The sequence below is a fragment of the Lepidochelys kempii genome, chromosome 4 (genome assembly GCF_965140285.1).
Source record: "Lepidochelys kempii isolate rLepKem1 chromosome 4, rLepKem1.hap1, whole genome shotgun sequence".
NCBI lineage: Eukaryota > Metazoa > Chordata > Testudines > Cheloniidae > Lepidochelys > Lepidochelys kempii.
Window position 1 is genome coordinate 51,868,630 of NC_136383.1, and position 21,367 is coordinate 51,889,996.

General features: G+C 40.6%; 1 protein-coding gene across 1 annotated transcript in view; it reads left to right on the top strand.

The window, feature by feature from the left end:
- The window catches only part of IL15 (interleukin 15), a 93,761-nt gene extending 77,096 nt beyond the window's left edge, over positions 1–16,665 (top strand). The window contains exons 3-7 of the mRNA XM_073341211.2: positions 7,599–7,708; positions 10,191–10,284; positions 10,883–10,924; positions 12,054–12,218; positions 12,783–16,665. Of these exons, the coding sequence (XP_073197312.1) occupies positions 7,599–7,708; positions 10,191–10,284; positions 10,883–10,924; positions 12,054–12,218; positions 12,783–12,908 (537 nt within the window). The 3' untranslated portion in view covers positions 12,909–16,665. The remainder of the gene's footprint in view (positions 1–7,598; positions 7,709–10,190; positions 10,285–10,882; positions 10,925–12,053; positions 12,219–12,782) is intronic.
- Positions 16,666–21,367: the final 4,702 nt, after the last annotated feature.

The window sequence follows — 21,367 nt, forward strand, 5'->3', positions numbered from 1 at the left end:
CCACCACCACCACCACGTGGCTAGTATCAGGGAAGATCCCTGTCAGCCAAACGCAAACAGCTCAGCATGAACGGGCCTCCCCCCCATCACGTGGCTAACAGTGGGGATGATTTCTTTTCAGCCAAAGGCAAACAGCCCAGCAGGAACGGGCGCCTCTGAATGTCCCCTTAAACAAATTTCCCGTATTTCAAACAGGTCACCATGAATGATATCACTCTCCTGAGGCTAACACAGAGAGTACCTCCAGGAGAGCTTCATGGAGATGTTCCTAGAGGATTTCCGCTCTATCCCTAGACACGTTAACAGACTTTTCCAGTAGCTATACTGGCCGCAAATGCATCCCAAGTCTTCAGGACAAATTAACCATTAAACACGCTTGCTTTTGTATTATATTTACAAAGGTACACTCACCAGAGGTGCCTTCTCTGGCTTCATGGTCCAGGAGCCCGCTTTGGGAGGGTTGGGAGGGTATTGGCTCCAGGGTGATGAACAGTTCCTGGCTGCCGGGGAGAAGGTATTCTCCGCTTGCCTGCTGTGCGCTATACTCAACCTCCTCATCTTCCTCATCCACAAAATCCTCATCCCTGTTGTGAGAGACTCCCCCCTTGCAGGTGTCCACAGATAATGGTGGGGAAGTGGTAGGGGCGCCTCCTAGAATTGCATGCAGCTCATCATAGAAGCAGCATGTATGGGGCTCTGACCTAGAGCGACCATTTGCATCCTTTGTTTTTTGGTAGGCTTGCCTCAGCTCCTCAACTTTCATGCAGCACTGCTGTGTGTCCCTGTAGCCTCTGTCCATCATGCCCTTGGAGATTTTGGCAAATATATTGGCATTTCGTCTTTTGGAATGGAGTTCTGCCTGCACGGATTCTTCTCCCCATACAGCAATCAGATCCAGTACCTCCCATTCGGTCCATGCTGGAGCTCTTTTGCGATTCTGGGACTCCATGGTCACCTGTGCTGATGAGCTCTGTATGGTCACCTGTGCTGATCAGCTCGCCATGCTGGCCAAACAGGAAATGAAATTCAAAAGTTCCCAGAGCTTTTCCTGTCTACCTGGCCACTGCATCGGAGTTGAGAGTGCTGTCCAGAGCGGTCACAATGGAGCACTCTGGGATAGCTCCTGGAGGCCAATACCATTGAATTGAGTCCACACTTCCCCAAATTCAACCCAGCAAGGTTGATTTTAGTGCTACTCTGCTCGCCGGGGAGGAGTACAGAAATCGATTTTAAGAGCCCTTTAAGTCAACAAAACAGGCTTGGTCATGTGGACGGGTGCAGGATTAAATTGTCCTAACAGCTAAATTTGACCTAAACTCATAGTGTAGACCAGGGCTAAGAGAGGACAGAAAAAAATGGTGGCACAAACCCCATGACTATTTTGTGAAAAAATGTCAAGGGAAATATTAAACTTTACATTGCAAATTCTCATGTTTAGTTACTTGGTATGATCCAGTTGCCTTCAGTAACCTTTTGGGCAAAATTTTCAAATAGGCTTCAAAAATTGCAGCTGCATACTTTTGTGGACAAATGTCATTTTGCAAGAGCAAATTAGTTTGGGAAATGCTGACAATTCAATTGCTGAATAGCTACCAAAAAACAACCACCCCACAACAACTGGCTGGACTATAAATCTCAAAAGGAGATTTGCTACACCAATTACTGGAATTACTTCACTCTCTTTTAGAGGTCAACCTGTATTCATTACTCACAAACAAGCAGGATAAACTAGATGGAATTTACAGTTTTCCACAGGAGATTCTGCTGGTGTACAACAAAAATATAGACAACCAATATGCTTTTTGTTTGAAAGCAGTCATCATAGTAAGCCTTTAGCAATAACTGCTATGTAGCATGCTTGAGAAAGCATATGACTTGGTTCTGTGGGAGCTGGTGTTTGGAGTATTGTGATGATGGAGATGATAGAAGAGCTCTATCGAGGCTCAAGAGCTAAGGTGACAACAGTACATAGAATTTCAGGGAGTTTTGAGGTGATGGTAGGATTGAGACAAAGCAGTGTGCTGAGGCCTCTTCATTTTATCCTAGTTATGGGCTTAACTAGCAGGAAACCAAGCCTGTGGAGACAGAGAAAACTAATGTATGCTGCTGTCAGCCAAAAGAGCCAAATGATCAAAGAGGAATTGGTATCAAAGTGGGCATCTGTGTTTGAAGACCATGATTTGGAATTAAACACAAAGAAAACTGAAGTTATGCAAGTAGGGAAGGTGGAAGAAGAGCTGTTAATTGAAGTTGCAGGAGAGACGCTGAATCAGAAGACAATTTGTGTACTTCAGAAGTACAATTAGTGCCATTGTTCAGAGATCTGAAGAATTGAAGAGAAGAACCCAATGTACATGGGTGGCAGTGAAAGAGGTAGCAGGAGTACCACGGGACCAGCAATTAACTAACAAACTGATAGGGATAGTGGATGGTGCGTGTGTGTGTACCCTCCTGCCTGCTCTATCATTTGGAAATAGTGGGTCTTACAAAAATGGAAGAAAAGATGCAGGTAGTAGAAAATACTATGAGGTGAATGGCAGGCAAGCAGAGGGTAAACAGAGCATTCATGGTAGAAATGAGGGGGAAAATGAACTTGGGACTCTCAGTAATGGATGGGCTGGGCAAGAACAGAAGAAAAACAATCAGCAAAGAAAGCATGGGTGAAAGAGGACAGCAAGAAATGATATGAAAGACTGAGGATAGAATGGAAAGACTCTGTCAAGAGACATTTGAAGAGGAAAGGGCTGACACAGGAAGACCTCCAAACCTGTGCCATGGACCAGAAGGAGTGGCAAAGAATCACGGGCACCTCTGATTCCATGCAAGTGAGAAAAAGGAGTCAAAAAAGTCTGTGGACTGGCACACCAGAAACCCTAACCTCCTTGTCCCAAGCAGTGACAGGCATAGTGGTCTGTAAATAGAGGCTAGTGCCCAGTGTCTACTTACCCATCCACAGACCACATCTATTGTAGGTGATGACCAGTAGCCTAGGTAACAGGGTTCAGCAACCTGGAATTTGGCATCATGCTCATCAATGAAAGACAGGTCAGCCAGATCATCCAGCTAGATCATCCACAAACTGATTTTAGATGAGGTGCTTTTCCTTGCTCCTAGCTAGGCACTGGAATAGCAGTACATGAAAATGCTTTTTTCTATCTTCAGCATTTCTTTTGGTAATGGCCTAGCCACACATTCATCACCTCCAGGGTTCCCTGAAATGGTTTCATTCAACACAGAGAGGCTTGCCTTGTGGGTAAGAGAGAAAGACAACATATCACATGACTGCTTCATATGCTACAGTCCATCTCTAGTTCCAGTAGCTTTTCAAGGTCTTACTCTTTCCAGCATTCTTTAGGCAAGGGTCTACCTATCTCAGAAACCATTTCACTCTTCAGGCCATGATAACACTGCCATCAGTGGGGATGTTTCCACTTGACACAGTCCACATTGAAACTTGGGAACCCAGAATTTACTCAGTGGAAGGCTGTCTGCTACAGGAGACAAGGATGAACCTAATCTTGCTACTTTTAGACAAAATGTAAGATTTCTCACCTTCTTGTAGACCTTCCCTCAATAAGAGTTATCACAGGGTAGTATCGTGAAATCTCTCTTGGATATAAACAGTAGCATATGGGTATAAAAAATGCCATTGACTGTCCATGGGATCTTTGATCCTAAATCCATTTAGAAAATAAGATTTAGGCTCCTACATCAGTTATCTATCATTGATCACCACAGTGCCTAAATACCTTTAAAAATTTGGGCCACAGCATCTTAGAAATGCATAGAGAGATTTGTGAGTAAATCTCAATGAAGTAGTTTGAATATATGGTTTGATCGACACAAAATTGTAACATTAGGTTTCAGTAGCTTCCCCGTAGTGTAAAACATAAATAATGTATGTAGCTATAATCTTTCTTGTGTCTAACTTTACTTCAAGGCTTTATGACAACAAAGTTAGCAAAATTAAGCCTTGCAGCATTAAAGTCAAGGGGAATTTTGTCATTGACTTACTTATATGGGATTATGATCAGGTCCCCAGTGAAGAAAGGCTACTACTGTGGCTCAGATTTTACTCTGGTAGTAATTTTAAGTGTTTCATTTTAACTTCATTATTAGAAAGCAGTTTAATAAGGACATTTTTCAAATGAATAGTTTGTGTCATATTTAGAAGTATTTTTGGCAGCAGGGGATGGTTTGATGGGATCTTTGACTATTAGCGGTAAATATGCCCAATGGCCTGTGATGGGACACTAGATAGGGTGGGATCTGAGTTACTACAGAGAGTTCGTTCCTGGGTGTCTGGCTGGTGAGTCTTGCCCACATGCTCAGGGTTTAGCTGATCACCATATTTGGGGTCGAGAAGGAATTATCCTTCAGGGCAGATTGGCAGAGGCCCTGGGGGGTTTTCGCCTTCCTCTGCAGCGTGGGGCACAGGTCACTTGCTGGAGGATTCTCTATACCTTGAAGTCTTTAAACCACACGTTGAGGACTTCAGTAGCTCAGATATAGGTCAGGGTTTGTTACAGGAGTGGGTGGGTGAGATTCTGTGGTCTGCGTTGTGCAGGAAGTCAGACTATAAGATCATAATGGTCCCTTCGGACCTTAAAGTCTATGAGTCTATGAGCACCCACCTATATTTACTATAGAGTTCATTTTGTTTTAAACGTTTTGACAATGCCATTATATGTGGTTACCAGTAAGTGCAGCATAGTGAAAAAGAAAATATTTAAATATCATTTATTCCTTCACTTTTACTTGTAGAGTCCCAAGTTCAGGGATTCCTATTTTTATTTCACCCAAAAATAAGACAAATGTAGTAGAAAGATAATAATATAGGGCAAGAGAGTGATGAATTGGCTACTGATTTAGGAGAACCAGAAGTGAAAACCTGAAAGTGGCAAAGGGAAAATTTTTAATTGCAATGGTGAGTTCAAGCCAAAGGAATATGTTATCAAAGTCTGTAGTTGAGCTACCATTACTAATGTTGCTCAAGAAGAGTTAAGATAAAATATTTAATAAATTGGTATACAAAATGATCCTGCATTGGACTAGATGATTTAGGAGGCTCTTTCTAACTGGATACTCTGTAAATTTCTGAAAACTTGATGAGACCACAAAACACCTGTGAAAGTATGCATGGAGCTTCTGTCCTGTGCCCCTCTCCCCCCATTTTTAGAGGCATTCGAAAATCACTACCTATTCAAAACCCAAATTCTTTATTTAAAAAATCAGTTAAGGTTGTTAAGTGACAATAATGTAGTTACCTACTATATTTACAAAACCCAGCACTTGAAAACAAGAAATGAATTAGTCCAGATATGATGACCACATAATGAGCAACCACATTCGTATCGAATATAAAGAAAGGGCTTTTTGATGTGGAATGCAGGCGAAAGAGTAATTTTACCACATTCTGGAATTTTCTTTTGAAAAGTAGTCCTGGATGGGTGAGAAGTCAACAATAAAAATATTCTCCATCTCTATGGGTGGTTTTCCCACTCTGGCAGTTTCACTATTGCTATTTTCAAATAATGGCAATTTCCGAAGGTTGTTTTTTTAAAAAAAATTCTGGACCTTTAATAATACTACCTCTTGTACCAGCCAATATCAAAACCTACCACTGCTTAAAATTGTGAAATAGTGTGATTTTGTTGGAAAGAGCAAAGGACACAAGGAAACATTGGACACTTTGCAAACAAAATAAAACAAACTCTGTTGTCAATGAAACTTTAAATCATATCCTAAATTTGAAAGCATGGGGATTTTAAGTTTTCTTCATTTGGGGGTATGTTGCTTTTTTTTTTTAAATTATATGGGAGATTAAAATCAGCCTTATTATGGGATTATGACTGCAACTTTTACTAGCTATCACCAGTAAAAGAACAGACACTATCAGAGCTGCAGGCTTCTAGAATTTGGCTTAAGGAAGATCTCTTACTTACTTCTTATAATGCCCAATACTGCACCCACTAAAATCAATATAAAAAACTCCCATTGCCATTGCCATCAGTGAGTGCAGGATTGAGCCCCAAACTGTCCACAAGAAACAGTAAAATTTTTTGCTTAATGATACCTTCTTGTTTTCAGTTATACTGAACATATTGGTTTTTAACTTTTTTATAGATAGTTTGAAGGAGGAGTATCAGGCCATTTTTGAGATAGAAATTGACAGAAACTTTAATCTAAAATTAAAGTTTTTAAATGGCTAATATTTTTATGACCTGTAAATGAAAACTAGTTTGAAGAATTTTCTCCAAATCTGTACAGAAATGTTTTCCTTTGCCTTAAGAGTAAATGTGACCACAGTCAGGTCAAATTGATTTTCCAAGCCAAAATTATAGCAGAAAGTGATTGCAACCTTAACAACAGAGAGGCTGCTGCATCTCCATAATACTTAGCACCTGGACTTAAGTTGATGTGACCACAATAGGTCTGTCCTGGTTGAAAGAACCATAAGCTTGTCTCTCTCTCTCTCATTATAGGCTTACAAGTGTGGTGGACAGATAATTTGTTACTTAATGTTTTCGCATACAGCCTTCATTGGAGGCTTACAAACTATTATATACTCAGATTTTTCAGATTTCCATTCACTGGTTAAGCTCTTTTTTTAAGATGAGTTGAGTCACTACTGTGAGTGATTTTCCATACTGAACCAGTTAAGAAAATAAAAATATGTACAAGTATTATTTGTCATGTTCTTATTTTAGTACAAATTATTTATTTGTGGTTTGTTATGGATATTTTACATAACTAGCTTCCAGATACCTGGAACTGTCTTCCACTAAAAACATGTAAGGTTATGTGGTCAACAGACTGCCACATTATTTAAACTAAGCCTTTGGAACTTGGAAACAATAAATACTACTTACTAATTCTTATATAACATTGTTGTGTGTTTAAAGAATTTTACAAATATCAGTAATCCTCACAATAACCCTGTGAAATAAATGACTATTATTAGCAATAAAACATAGGGCCCAATCCCCAACAGGTGTATCTCCATAATTAAACTGTGCCAGTCTACATAAGAGGGGTTTTGGCTCAGTCTAGAATGAAAGTTTCCAAATTCTGAATTATGGAACACTTGCTGGTGATCCATGGAGAGCTGCCCCCCGCCCCCCTTCGTATTTCCAACTGCTAAATTGCATTAAAAGAAGGTGCAACATTTTTAAAAAACCCTTTGCCAATATTACTTTTTCCCATGTTTAATTGCTGTAGATGCTACAGAGATATTATGGAATGCAAAGGGGTGGGCAAGAGGTGGTCTTCAAAATTAAGAGTGGGAAAGCATATGGTCTAATACAATACCTGTATTAAAATGTGATCTGTACTATTAGGAACCCATGATCCAGAACACATTCCCGTTTCTTGTGCTGTGCCCCTGGCATCTGCTTTTCTACCAGCATTTTACTACCTATTCCTAAAAAGCTACAGAGTGGTTTGGTCTTTACAAAATATCCACTGTGTGCAATATTGTCTTTACTAGATGACTTACCTAATGGATTAATTAAATCTGTACTAAAATATCCTATGAAGTCAAATTGTGCCATACAACTCATTTAGGTAACTCATAATTCCCTGATCTTATCTTTCAGAAAACACACCTGAGAAGTATTTGTCTCTACTGCCAGCAGTATCTTATTCTGAAGAGACATTTTCTCAGCTTTTTAAATAATGCAACTGGAATAACCATCTTCATTCTTTGGTAATTATAATTTTAAAAAACAAAACTAGTAAATAAATAATTATTTGTAATTGCACAGTATCTTTCTCCCAATGATCTCCAGTCACTTTACAAAGCTGGATTCCCCAGGGGTCCGTTCCCCAATCTCCGCCCCCTGCTGCCCCAGTGCTTTGTGCTTCACATCCCTTCTGCCCATTGCCCCACTATGTGCCCTGCATGCTCACTCCCCACCCCCTTTTTGGGTCAAGTCTCCCTAATAGGGGCTGTCTTGTCCCTTCCCAACAGTACCTTCCTCCATCTCATTGGGAAGAGGGCTGGTGAGTGTCCTCTGTCCTCTCATTGCTCCAGGTTCGTTGGGAGGGAATTCTTCCTCTCCTTTCCTGTAAGTGTAGACAACAGGAAGGAAGCTGGATTCTTTCCTCTGGATCCACCTGCTGTTTGAATTGGGTGCCACCTCTGCCTTTCAGTTTGTTAGCCCCTAAGGAGGGTGAGAGAAGAACGCTAAATCTGCCACTGCTGCACACAAAATCAGCAGAAGGGCTGGAACTGGCCTGCCCTTACCTCCCCTGTGCCACAGGCTCAAAGACATTATTGCTCCCTCCTGCTTGGGAGTTTGAGGGAAACGTCCCACTCTTTTCCCCCAAAAGAATCCTCCAGTGGTTGCATCTATGATTGAGGCCTTCATTTTCAAAAACGTCTACCAAGTTTGGGGTGCCAAACTTGAGACTCTAGATCCACAGAAGGAACTAAGGGTTTGTCTACATGGCAAGTTAGCAAGGCAGCAAGAATCTATAGTGCACCTATTTGCCACACAGTCATGTCCAGGGCAGTGAAAGTGTTGGAGTGCAGCTTAATGTATTAGACTTTCAAGTAGTAGTAAACCAAGTGCACTCTGGGACTTTCACTGTGCTGTAAGTTACCACATGGGATGTTACTGCACGGCAAGCTGGTGCACTGTAGATTCACAACGTGGCTTGTTGCACAGTAAATTGCTATGTAGACAAGCCCTTAGATTCAGCATTGGAGTGCTTAACATTTAGGAACCCTGTCACATAGCAGCAGCCACAGCTCCAATTAGGCGTCCAGACTCTCTGCACAATGCATGAAGCGAGTTAGGTGCCTAAGAATAGGATTCACAGAAGCCGGCAGCAGGTGAAGATGGTGGTGCTGCTGTCAGCCCCCTTGTATCTTATAGCCCCACTGTGTAGAGCAGTCATCTAGGATGAGGGAGACTTGGGGTCTCCTCCTCAGACCAGTGAAAGTGTGTGTGGATGGTGTACGTGCACTCATCCGAAACACTTCTGTGAAGGGTCTTTTTTAAAAAAAAAAAATCTATCAGCTGTTTGACCTATTGGACATTTGGAATATTAGTTGTCGTTCTGGTGGAATCTAGGTGAGACAATCAAAGGTGCGCGACAAAGGCAAACTATCATACAGCTTTGCAGTCACTCACAATATTATCACCAAAACGTGTTTATGTGTATGACTGGGAACCATGTGATAAATTAGAGGGCTATAAGATAATCTACACACGAAGGTAAAATTGAACAAGCAGGTTATATATATGTACTTATCACATGCCTGTGACTACATTACCTGCCCACTGATCAATCTCTGTGATTATATTTGACTATTTCAAACCATTGAGTGGCTTAAAACAACTGCCATTTATTTTAAAATCAACCAGCCAAATAAATATTTCCTCCTTCTCTCCCAATATTACCTGTATTGCTGTAATACCTACAGGCCGCCAATTAAAGAATAAGAGTGAGGCACACACTGTTCCTAAGTTCTTACAATCTAATGTGGAAGGAATTCTTCCCTGCGGTTCAAGATGGGCAAGATTCAGTCCTGAGCCAGTGACAGCTTTTTATACATCAAGAGTTACAGTTTAAAAATCCAGTAGCCCACACCTTCACAGGGCTAAAAACAGGCACTGTACTATTTGGAAGAAGAAATTCCTTCCTCAGTGGGACTCGGAGCTTGAATCTAGCCTTGTACGAAGCTGAGCTGTAAGACTTCAAATTTGTGACATTTTTATATCTAGGAAGAACAATTTTAGGTATTTTACTTTAAATAGTTTTAACCTCTCACTCTGGGCCCTGTGGAGCTGGACCCTCTTTAAAGTTGGTAACATTAATTTTTCACTAATATATATGGGCATATGCAAGATGATGTGGGATAAACATTTTATCACCAGGAGATAAAATGATGTTTAGTATAATTTACTTGTGGCTTTCCACTTCTGAGTAAGGGAATCATCCCAGACTCCTGCTGATTAAAACCCACATACCAGTACGTACCATCAGTATTCCCTATATATTTCATGGTTCCACACTTTATCAGAGGGCTTCACAGTCCGTCACATACACCTGCATATGTGGCGTATCTGTAATATGATACTGCTTTTCTGCCAACCACTCTTCGTTATATTATTATCTTCAGAAAAGATGTGTGTATGTTACTAAATATTCTAATTGTTTTTGTTGTTGTTTTGTTTTAGCTGCATCAGTGCATATCTACCAAGAATAGAAGCTGAAAGAAGAAGGTGGGAGGCGGTTATAGAAGATTTGCATATGATTAAAGGCATAACTGATGTAAGTTCACAAAGCATTAATGTTTCATATAATCATTTGGGTAGGAAGAGACCTGGAGTTGATTGTCTAGCCGAGTGCTTAAATAATAAGTAAGTGGGGGGAGAAGGGAGGGGAAGAAGAGAACTCATGTAATGTTGTAGCACAGGAATAAGCAGGGGAGTAGATAACAATATGTGACACTTAGAGTGGACTCTGCATTACAGCCCCTTAAATTAAGCATTTTCGTCTTCAATTTTTATTTCTTTCAGTGCTCTATTTTAATCTCTGCAGTATTTGTTCTTAGTCAGATAAAACAAGAAAAGAAAGAGAAGAATTGGGAGTAGGCTTCTTCTGAGAAAGTACTGCTAGAACTCAGTTCCAGAAATGTGCTTCTTACTTTGAGCCTCATGCTGTGAGGTGCTGGGGAATCTCATGCTTACAAGGGCCTCATGCTGTGAGGTGCTGGGGAATATCAATGTCCACTGACTTCAGTGATCTCCAGCATCTTGCAGGATTGACCCTTTGAGCACTGAGCTAGGCCATTCCCCTGGTAGGATTGACTTTATTATCCCTAAACTCAAGAATTATTGTTTATATATCCAAATCTGTTTTCTTTTAGACCATTGATGCCTGTTTATACACTGCATATATAGACAAGCCAGTAAGTACATTTTGTAAATTTGACCTAGACTGGTCTGAGGGTGATATCCTTATTTCTTCTGAAGTAACCAGCTAAAGGCAATTGATGTTTAATTTGATCAAAGCTTCTGAAACCAAATCATTTGCATTAAAAATAAGTTCCCATTCTTTATGTGTATTAATCGGGATGACTATAAGCAGATATGGTTACTGAATCATTGGCTATAGAAGTTTGTCAATTAAAAAGGCTATAGAAGTTTGTCAATTGACAAAATGATTTTTATCAAAAGGAAGAACTTTCCTTTTTGTCAAAAGAAAACATGATTCTCCAACATTGTGCACTTTGCTAGAGCATTCTAAAATAGTGTTAAGATCTAAACTGCATAGGCATTCACCTTCAGATAGTTTCTAATTGGAAGAATGGCAAAGCTACGGATAACTACCTTATACAGTTATTTCAGTTTAGGGGATATAATTTATATCACAATCATCAGAGAGGTCATGTAGCCAATCTAATTTTAAAATGATCTCCTCAATGCAGCTTCTACACTCTCCTAGGAAGACTGTTCCACAGCCTAATATATGTTACTGTCAGGAAGGTTTTCTTGGTAGCTAAAACTTTTAGTTTTTTTAAGAGAGAGGCAATATAGTCCCATGGACAAGGCATGGCTTTGGGAATCAGAACACCTGGGTTCTGTTCCTGGCTCTATCACTGACCTGCTGTGGTACCTGAGGCAAAATCAATCCATCTCTGTTTCTCCATCTGTAAAATAGGGATAGCGATACTCCCTTTTAAAAAAAATTGTTTGAGAGTTATGGATGGGAATTGCTATCAGAGCTAAGTATTATTAATAATAACTTGATCTTATTATTCTTAATTATACCCCAAAGTATATCCTAATTAATTCCCATCCTATCTTGGTATTTACATTTTTCACCAAGCTTGTTATGTCCTGACCCACCTTTAAATGTAATTTAACCAAGCTACACATTAATTCTCATGATCAGTGTAGATATTTACAAACATTTGCATGGCAAAACAAGTACACAGTAGATCAAAATCAGCTGTTGGTTTGCAAAATTTTATGCCACATGTGGACCTATTTCTTTAATCTTTTTATTGTAAAGCCAGTGACATTTTTCATTTTTAGGATGAGTGTGAAGTACAAGTGATGGAATGCTTTTTGTTAGAGTTGAAAGTGATTTCCCAGGAATGTGAAATCAGAAAAGGATGTAAAATCAAACAGTACATACGCAACGTGCTGGCAAATGTAAAAGCAAATTTACCAAAGAACACAAGTTTACCAAACAGTCCGGTAAGTGCCATCTACAGTCAATGGAAAGAGAACAATCCAAAAAAAGCTCCTTTAATGGCTTGAGATAAATTTTGCTGTGAGATACGCATAACGGGGGTGTGAGTGGCAGTCACCCACTCACACACTGATTTACACAGACAGAATTTAGCTCTTCTCAGAATAAAGTTTTCTAGAATGTTAGCAAAACAAGTACCTCAGAGGGTGCATCTAGTGTGTGTGCAGGTGTAAACTGGTATCCCATGGCCAACATTTTCAAACTGAAGTTCATAGAGTGGACCATATTTAGACACCTAAAGACATATCCCCTGGTTTTCAAAGGGCCTGAACACCTGCATCTCCCACTGAAGTCACTGGCAGCTCTGCAAGCTCATGTTTAAAAATCAGGCCACTTACATTTCAGTACTTAGGTTCCTTGGCAGCCTCCAGCAGGGCTCCTGTGGCAAGATTTGGCTCTCTATCAAAACCAATTCAACTATCCCCAGTTTTAATATCAAACCAATTTTTACTCAAAGAATTGTCATTTTTCTATTCTTTTGTTTCCTTTTTTATTTATTTATTTTGCAGAACAGGAATAAAATAACATGCAAACAATGTGAAGAGTACGAAGAAGGGAATTTTACCTACTTTATAGAGACTTTTGAAGAGTTTGCAAAACACAAGCTGAAATTTTTACTGCACGTTTCTAAATAGGCTTCCTTTTTGAAAGTGCTTTAGGGAAACTCCATAAACTTTTCTGGCACTTCAAGCAATATAATCACTGGATGGACGGACAGACAGACTGGTTGGCTAGAACTTTGTAAGACAGAAAGGCAGAAAAAACCAAACACAGCCAAGAATAATCTGAACTATGAACTGTGCCACAGACTATTTTATCTTTTTATTTTTAATTTACTACTTCCTCTGGGAAGCTATTAAAATGTAAACTTATGTGTATTTTATAAACATTTTAGATAAATATTTGCTCTTTGCATGACTCAGTAATTGACTACTACTTAGAAAACATAGTAACTTGTACTGCAAATATTTTATTTTCCAGGAAAGCTAAACTGGTGTAACTGAGAATATATAAAGAAAAGGAGTACTTGTGGCTACAGCTCACGAAAGCTCATGCTCAAATAAATTGGTTAGTCTCTAAGGTGCCACAAGTACTCCTTTTCTTTTTGCGAATACAGACTAACACGGCTGTTACTCTGAAACCTGAGAATATATATATTCTCATTTTATATATATAAAAATCACTAACCAGTATGTGTTTGGAGTCCTCCTCTGTGCCCAATCCCCACAGGATCAGAGTCTGTCACAGTCCCCAACTACAGAACCTGGCTTTTTAGCTCAGGCTGTACAGTCTCATGCTTTAATCTCTGGAGAGCCCTATTTCAGTTCCCTGCTGAGACCCAGATAGCAATCACCACATGTGTAAAGTCATGGGAAACAGTGGCGCACATAGCTCTGACCGTCATAAACAGGGTTCTGATCCTGCAAGTTGCCCCCTGTGGACAGACCCCTGTGGCCAAGTAATACCCCACTGATTTCAGTGGGGCTCTACACAGTTGCAGCACTCTGCTTTCATAGGACAGCTCACAAAATCAGGGCCTACCTGTGTGGAAACCAGAGTCTGGATTATCAGAAAAATGCTGGACTGAAAGAGGCAGTTGTAAATTGAAACTGTCTGAATCTGTCTGCTTTTTATAACTTTCACTGATGGAGTGAATAAAATGGATTCTCACGATGATGCAGTACAGTGAAAATGCAGTGATGGTAAAACATCTGAGTAATTGTTCTAACAGGAAACAGTCATCCCCATCAAGGAATAGAATGAAAAGATGAAGGGGATTGAAGTTACCAAAAGCTGATACTTAATATCACAAGCATCTACCCGAGTCAAATTTTAAGGCACTAGTAAGAGACTGGCAATAGACTGCCAAGCTAGTTGTGATTTCCTGCTCTCTCTTTTCTGGCTTTATTGAGTTTGAAGTGCAATGACATTCTGGACCAAATTCTGTTTGCCTTACCCAACTAATCCCATTGATTTAAATGAGATGAATGTGTGAGTAAAGCCAGCAGGATTCAGGTCTATATGTGCGCAGGCCAAAAAGTAAATTTTTTCCATTGTGCTATTTATATGTAGTGTGGGAAAATGTAACTAGAAATTAACTGTATAGCTCAAGAAATTAGTCGTGGCATATAGAGTTTTCCACCTGTAGGAGCCTGATTCTCTTTTGCATGCCCACCAAAAATTCCAATTCATCAGTCCCTGGTTAGCAATTAGAATCTGGCCAGGAGGTTGGAAATATGTGAAAGCTATTACCATCTGATGACTGTGCAGTGGTCTATATGAAATGAATTGGTGATTTTTCTCAGTCTAGTTCCTACTGAACAGATGTCTATCATAAAAATCCCTATAAAAATTGGCACTGTTTTGTCAGTCTTAACAGAAGGATTGATCACAGAATCTGTGCATTTCTAACAGGAGGGATGGCTACAGCAGGTTAGGAAGCCATTCTGGAAGTTACCTCATGGGAGTGGAAAGCCTGAGTAGTAGCAGAAAGGACATAGGCATGGCTCACTATTTGTCAAATTCGAAGATACTGCCAATTCTCTAAGAAACCCATCCAATTTCTGATGCAGCCAGTGCAAGTCTCCCCATTGATTTTAATAGGAGTTTGATCAGGCCCTTAGAGTTTAAAAATCAGCTAGACAAATTCAGACTAGAAATAATTTCAAGATTTCTACTCACGGAGACGCCGTCACAACCTTTGGGAAGTTGTTCAATGGTTAACTACCCTCACTGTTAAAAAGTCACATCTTAAGATATGCTCTAGTTCAAGCACAGCTTGAATTCATGGTTATCCTAAGGCTTGTGCTCGTCAGGAGGTCAGACTACATGATCACAATGGTCTCTTCTGGCCTTAAAGCATAAGAAAGTCACATGAGAAATGGATTATATGTGAGTCAAATATATTTTAGTGTAATATTGTTAATTCACCAAGTCCTGTTTCCCTGAACAAGAAACAAACTACAGCAAGCAGTTTCTTTACTCAAGTCTGCCACTCCAGTGAGCTCAATACCCAAGAAGCCCTGTCTCTAGCCTCTGTGTTTCCTCTGGGGGTCACGCTGACCACACCTTCTCCAGGCTCCCTCTCCCGCCGAAGACACAGGCTACAACTGAATCTCCACCCTCTGCATTTGCAACCAGGGAAACCCCCCAGTCCACATGGCTTAGCTCTGACCTACCACATGGTCTAGTTCCTTTGGCAGTAGCACCCCCAGCTCCCGCAGCTGTTTTTATTACATAAAGAGACTTAACTGTGCCTTCCCTTGAGCTTGAAAAAGAATACTTGGCACAGCCATTGGCTTAACAAGGTTTGTGATTGGCTTTGGATCCAAGACCATCCTCTACTCCCAATGGCAGCCATTAACATCTTTCAGCAGAACCAGAGATTAGGTGGCTCTGAGTTTCCACTTTATGCCAGGTCGATACAAACGTTACTATGTTTGTTTAAAACTGGTGAGACTGAATGGAGAATTAAGCCCACTATTTTCTCCAGTGCCAACATTTAGATGCTATATTATTCTGTATGGGATTGTGAATCTTCTGTCAAATAAACATATACATAATGTTTGGGGTGGAAATTATTTGTTGTGCAATAGATCAGCCTACAGCACAAATGTATTTTTATTTCATAATATGCTTGTTCTATTTTCACAGAAGTGTATGCTATTGTTTTGTTTGCTTTGCCCAGATGGCAAATGTGCCATTAAGTTTATCTGGCCTAAATTCATTCTATTTTTATAGTAACAAAAATCCTCTTTTGACAAGGAAGATGTACACCATATTTATGAATAAATATAGACAGCCTTTATAGACAATGGATATATTAACATTACACTGTGTGAACAACTCACGTGGGAGAAAATGAAATGTTTTCAATCTAATATGTGGTCTCCATGTCCCAGGATTTATTAAATGGTGATAACCATAGTCATGGTAGGAAAAATTAGATTAAAACAGGGAAAGAAATCAATGTACATCTTTTAGCATGGAAGCTAATACAATCAAATTTTTCCCATGGTCCTGGAAAATGCATAATATGTTGCTAAAGAAAAATGGAATTTACCATAATTGATACTCCTGGATTCTTGTGCAGTATTTATAAATTAAGATAACTAATTCCAGTCATGAAGCAAATACTTAATGTCTTTTTCTATAGATTATACAGTGCACAATCCATGCTGGCACATACTTTGTGTGAACAGTATTCCTGAGTAAAATCCAAATGTTATCATCTTGTCAGCGCAAGCAGTGTCATAAGTTTCCATTTTCTACTGGTGCTATGGGGACACTTTAATTTACATCAGCATTTATAAACCATTTGTTGTAGCAAAAAACATCAGCCACTGTGTTAGAGACCATGGACTGATTGCTATGTATCCAGCTCACGAGAAATAAAAGGTTTTGTTTGATTTACAAAGTGTTGTGTATTATTTGTTCTGAATAATACACCTGAACAGGGACTTAAGTGAACAAGTGGTGAAGGAAAAAAAGACTATGGGATCTGGTGCCAAAACATTTTACATACACATCTTGGGTCTTCTTACTATCACATATGGGGGAAGGGGGGAACGAGAGAGAGAGAGAAGCTTGAAAATGGCCTGGAAAATGTCCAGGAATCACCCAAATAAGCAATTTTAACTTATTCTCTAAAGGCATGTTTTCACTTGAAACATGGTGTGGGTTTGCTGTATCCATGTTATGTGAACTGCAACAAGTGGTGTGCAAACAGTATGTACACACCACATTGTTATCCCACAGTTAAGGTAGTTTTGCCTCAAATCATTGCTGCCATACAGCACAGTGCTGTTGAGAGAAGTTTCAGACATCCCATGGTGCATTGCTCCACTGTTGTGCTGTATTTGGGGATTTTTCATGCTATGCATTGTGGACCTCCTGGTCAGCAATGAAGTTCTGGAACTTGAGGTCAAACTAAATAATTCTCTGATTCCTCTCATTTTATCCCATCATCCATCTGGCTCCTTGCAATCCAGTGCCATTTTCAAAGTGCTGTCAGGCTGCATGGAGGAAGCATCGGTGAGCAATGCAATTCTCATGGTAGTGAATGTCAATAAGTTGCTGCAAGCATATCTAAATTAATCCAGCACAAGAGCGCTAATGACCCCTGAGGAGGAGGAGACACTTCTCCTTGAACTGTTCCTGAAATGCTCCTTTGGGTTTACCCCATTAGCACTGACGGGTGGGACAGAATAGTGCTGTAGACCTGGGATGACCAACGGTGGTGGCAGAACTTCAGGATGTCACAAACGCCTTTTCCAAGAAATCTGTGCAGAGTTCACACTGCAGCTTCAGTGGTGGAACCTATGTGAGAGCTGCCCTCCATATGGGTGGCCAGTGCCATCTGGAAGCTCACCTCCTCCATTTGCTATTGTAACTAACCAGTTTGGTGGCTGTAGATCAACTCTTGGGGAAATTGTGATGGAGGTGTGTGCTGCTATTAAGAAAGTGCTTTTCTCCAGGGTCATAAGGCTGGGCAACTCACAGGAGGTTATTAATGGGTTTGCAAACACTTGGTTCCCAAACTGTATTGGGGTCGCTGGCGGGACCCATGTGCCTATCTGTAAGTATTTTAAAGAATCTAAGCAATACTTGACTAATCTTTGTTTTGAAAGATTTCATGCTGCTTTTTCTGAGCCTATGATCTTAGACAGGCCATTGTTACTCATCACCTTTCCATCTTTTTTTAATTTTCCCACCTATTGCTCTAGATTTAACAGAACTCTTAGATTCATGGCACCAAAAAAAAAATAAGAGTGATGGGGGAAAAATATTTCCCCCTGTCTTGTATGCAAGTCTGTCAGTAGAGTTCTACAGTACCAAATAGAGATGTTTTTACCTTGTATGCTCCCCGGTCTGCTTGTTGTATTCACCTTCTGATATACTTAGATTGTAAGCTGTTCAGGGCAGGGACACTATTTTTGTTATGTTATGTTACATATATATTATGTTATATATATGTTACACTATTTTTGTTTGTTATGTTACATATATGCCATGCCGTGCCTCCCCTCCAGGGCCGGCTCTAGGTTTTTTGCCGCCCCAAGCTCCAAGAGCGCAACTGCCCAAGCAAGAAAAGAAAAAGAAAAAAAAGGATGGCCGGAAGAACGCCGCCCCTGGAATTGTGCCGTCCCAAGTATGTGCTTGCTTTGCTGGTGCCTAGAGCCGGCCCTGCTCCCCTCCCCTCCCTAGACCCCAAGCTGCCCGGGAAAAGCTGCAGCATGACAGAGTCTCTTCCCGAAGAAGAACCTGAGCTTTTGATATGCCCCATGCAGGGTCCAGGGCGGCTGAGGCAGCGGAGTCTGCTGCTCAGCTTCCTGGGTTCATCAATAATCTCTGGAGTCCAGGGAGATTACTGATGAACCCAGGATGCTGAATAGCACAGACCGCCTCCTCAGCCACCCCAGAACCTGCATGGGGCATAATAAAGCAAAAACTTCCCTGCCACACCCGCAACCGGGTGTCCAGTGACAGTGGCAGCGCCCAGGGAGGCAGAGCCTCCTCTTACCTATTATACCGGCCACCCACGCGTCTGTGGCTCAGAGCCCGGATACCAGCAGCATGCTCACAATGGCTTCACCCTGGCTTCCAGCAGCCTGTTTACTCCTTGCATAGTGACATCAACACCCTTCCAGTCCCGAGTTCTCCCCAAAAGTCTCCCTCTGCAGTGGTCAGCCCCTCTGACTATAGCACCCACAAAACCTTATAAAGTTTGCTGCTCCCTTAAAGAGACAGTACACAGCATCAGCCTCTTAGTTTGGCTGAGGATTTTACTCTTCAGTTTGAAACATTGCACAGAGATGGTTGTGTTATAAAGCAAGATTAAGGTTATTAACAGTGAACAGATATTTAAGTGGTGTCAAGCAGAAATCATTTGGATAGAAATGGTTACAAACAAAACAAAAAAATAAAAATACATTTTAATACTAATGTCTAACTTGAACTCTAGTTTAAGTTAGACATTAGTATTAAAATGTATTTTTATAGTCTTTTATAGTCTTAAAGTAAGTTTCTCACCTATATTCAATTTTCCAAAGTTCAAATTTCCTGGAGCTACCAGGAGTGGTAAGTGGCCATCCATCCCCAGTCTCATTTGCCTGAAGGTTTTGTCTACTTTGCACAGAAATGTAATCTCATTGTCTCTCCTTGCTCTACTTACACTGGAGACACATTCAAACAGGCAGAACCATATTCCTTTGTCTAAGACGGGATGACTTAAGCCCTGGCTGCCAAAGAGCTTTTAAGAACCTATTTCCAGCACATATTTATAAGTCTTATAATACCATACACGCAGCACACAGTAAAACTGATGACCAGCACATTACCAGTTCACCTGATACCTTACATTGACACCTTCTCACAACAGTGAATTGAGGTACACCAAGCTGATCAGGCCAGCTAAGATTCACTGCTAGATACCACAGAGTGCCCTCTGGCCTTGGAGTGTTCTTAGGGTCACAGTGTTACTGCAACAAAAAAGAATTTATAAAAAAACTTCCACAATTGTTTCTAATCAACTCTCTTGCTGGTGGTATATGAAGAAACCAAAGAGTGAATGAGTGATGGAACCTAAATAACCGTTCCACCTATAGAGTTGGTCCTGCCAGGACCCACTAGATGTGTAGGCTTAAGGAGGAAGTTTCTACCTAATATGATGTAAATATGATTATGGTGTAACAAGGTTCACTCACTACTATGGTGCCGTCCTGTGGCTGGGTCTGGGGATTAGCGCTTGCCCAATTTGGCATCCCCTTCTCTCAGTCACTCCATCACAGTGGTCGTCTCTCCTCCCATACTTCACAGCACCCCCCTCTTCATGACTCAGCCCTCTGGCTAGGTCACTATGTAGTCTTCCCCTCCTGGGGTATCAAAAGAGTATCCCCTCTGGAGCAACTGTCTATACACCATCCCAGGCAGCCCTCTGTGCCAATTTCCAGTCTGTGCCACTTCCCAATGTCTGGTAGGGGAACCCAGGCCCACCTGCCACTCCAGGGTCCAGACCAGGGACTCTATCATCAGCAGCTAAGGGCTACACAGTCTAAACCCTGGCTGCTCTTGCCCTGGGTTTTTTCCTACTCTGCTTTCCACAAGCTTTCTTCCTCACAACTCTCTGGGTAAACCCCTTCTGTCAGGTATAGGATCCCAGGATTTTTGCTCCACAATGGGTTTCCTCCTACCCACCTCTCTGTGCCCAAAGAGCAAATGTAGACTCTTTCACTGTAGCCCCATTTCTGGTGAAAACTTCCTGGCTTTATACTACTTCTCCCCCCAGCTAGGCTTCATCAGCAATTAACCTTTATCAGGTCCTGGCTGTCCCCCAGGAACTGCCTATAAGGTGATCTGACCGTTTTTGAGTCACCTTAACCCCTTCAGGGCTGATGTTGGATGAACACCCCATCACATACGGTAACACCACTGTATTATAATATCTCAAAGGATTTTAGACAGTAGAAAAGCTAACTCTTCCATTATTACCAAGCCACTTTTGTGTCCTGGACCATTTTAAAGAAAGTCTCTCTTCAAATAATTGGGACCCAGGGACATATTTTGTATACCTAGCCACAATGAATAACACATCTGCAAGGAAAATGTCTGACGTCGCTTCAAACATATGTTCTGTCAACACTGTTACTGTGAAACCAGCATACTCTAGGAGATACTGGAGACATAAACTTGCAATTTATTATACTTTAAGAGGTGCAAAAATCTATTTAGGAAAAATATTTGTGCTTCTTATTTTCTTTCTGCAATGTTCTTGATTTAATGTAGTTTGCAGAGTTTCAGGTCAAGTTATTTACTCTTGAAACCCAAGTTTATAATGGAAATACTTGAGATACCTTTAAGTGTAATTCTACAAATAATGATTTTTTTTAACCTTGCAACAATTATGTAGTTATTGATTTCCCCTTCCAAAGGGAACAGCTATTGAAGAAAACATGAAGAGACTTTGCACTGAAATAGTTTGTGTCTTTCCTATGCTTTAGGATGAGAGCAATTGTGGGTACTGTGCAGACATCATTGTAAATTCAGTTTAATCACTAAGGATATGAGTATTTGATCTATACCCCCCAAAATATTT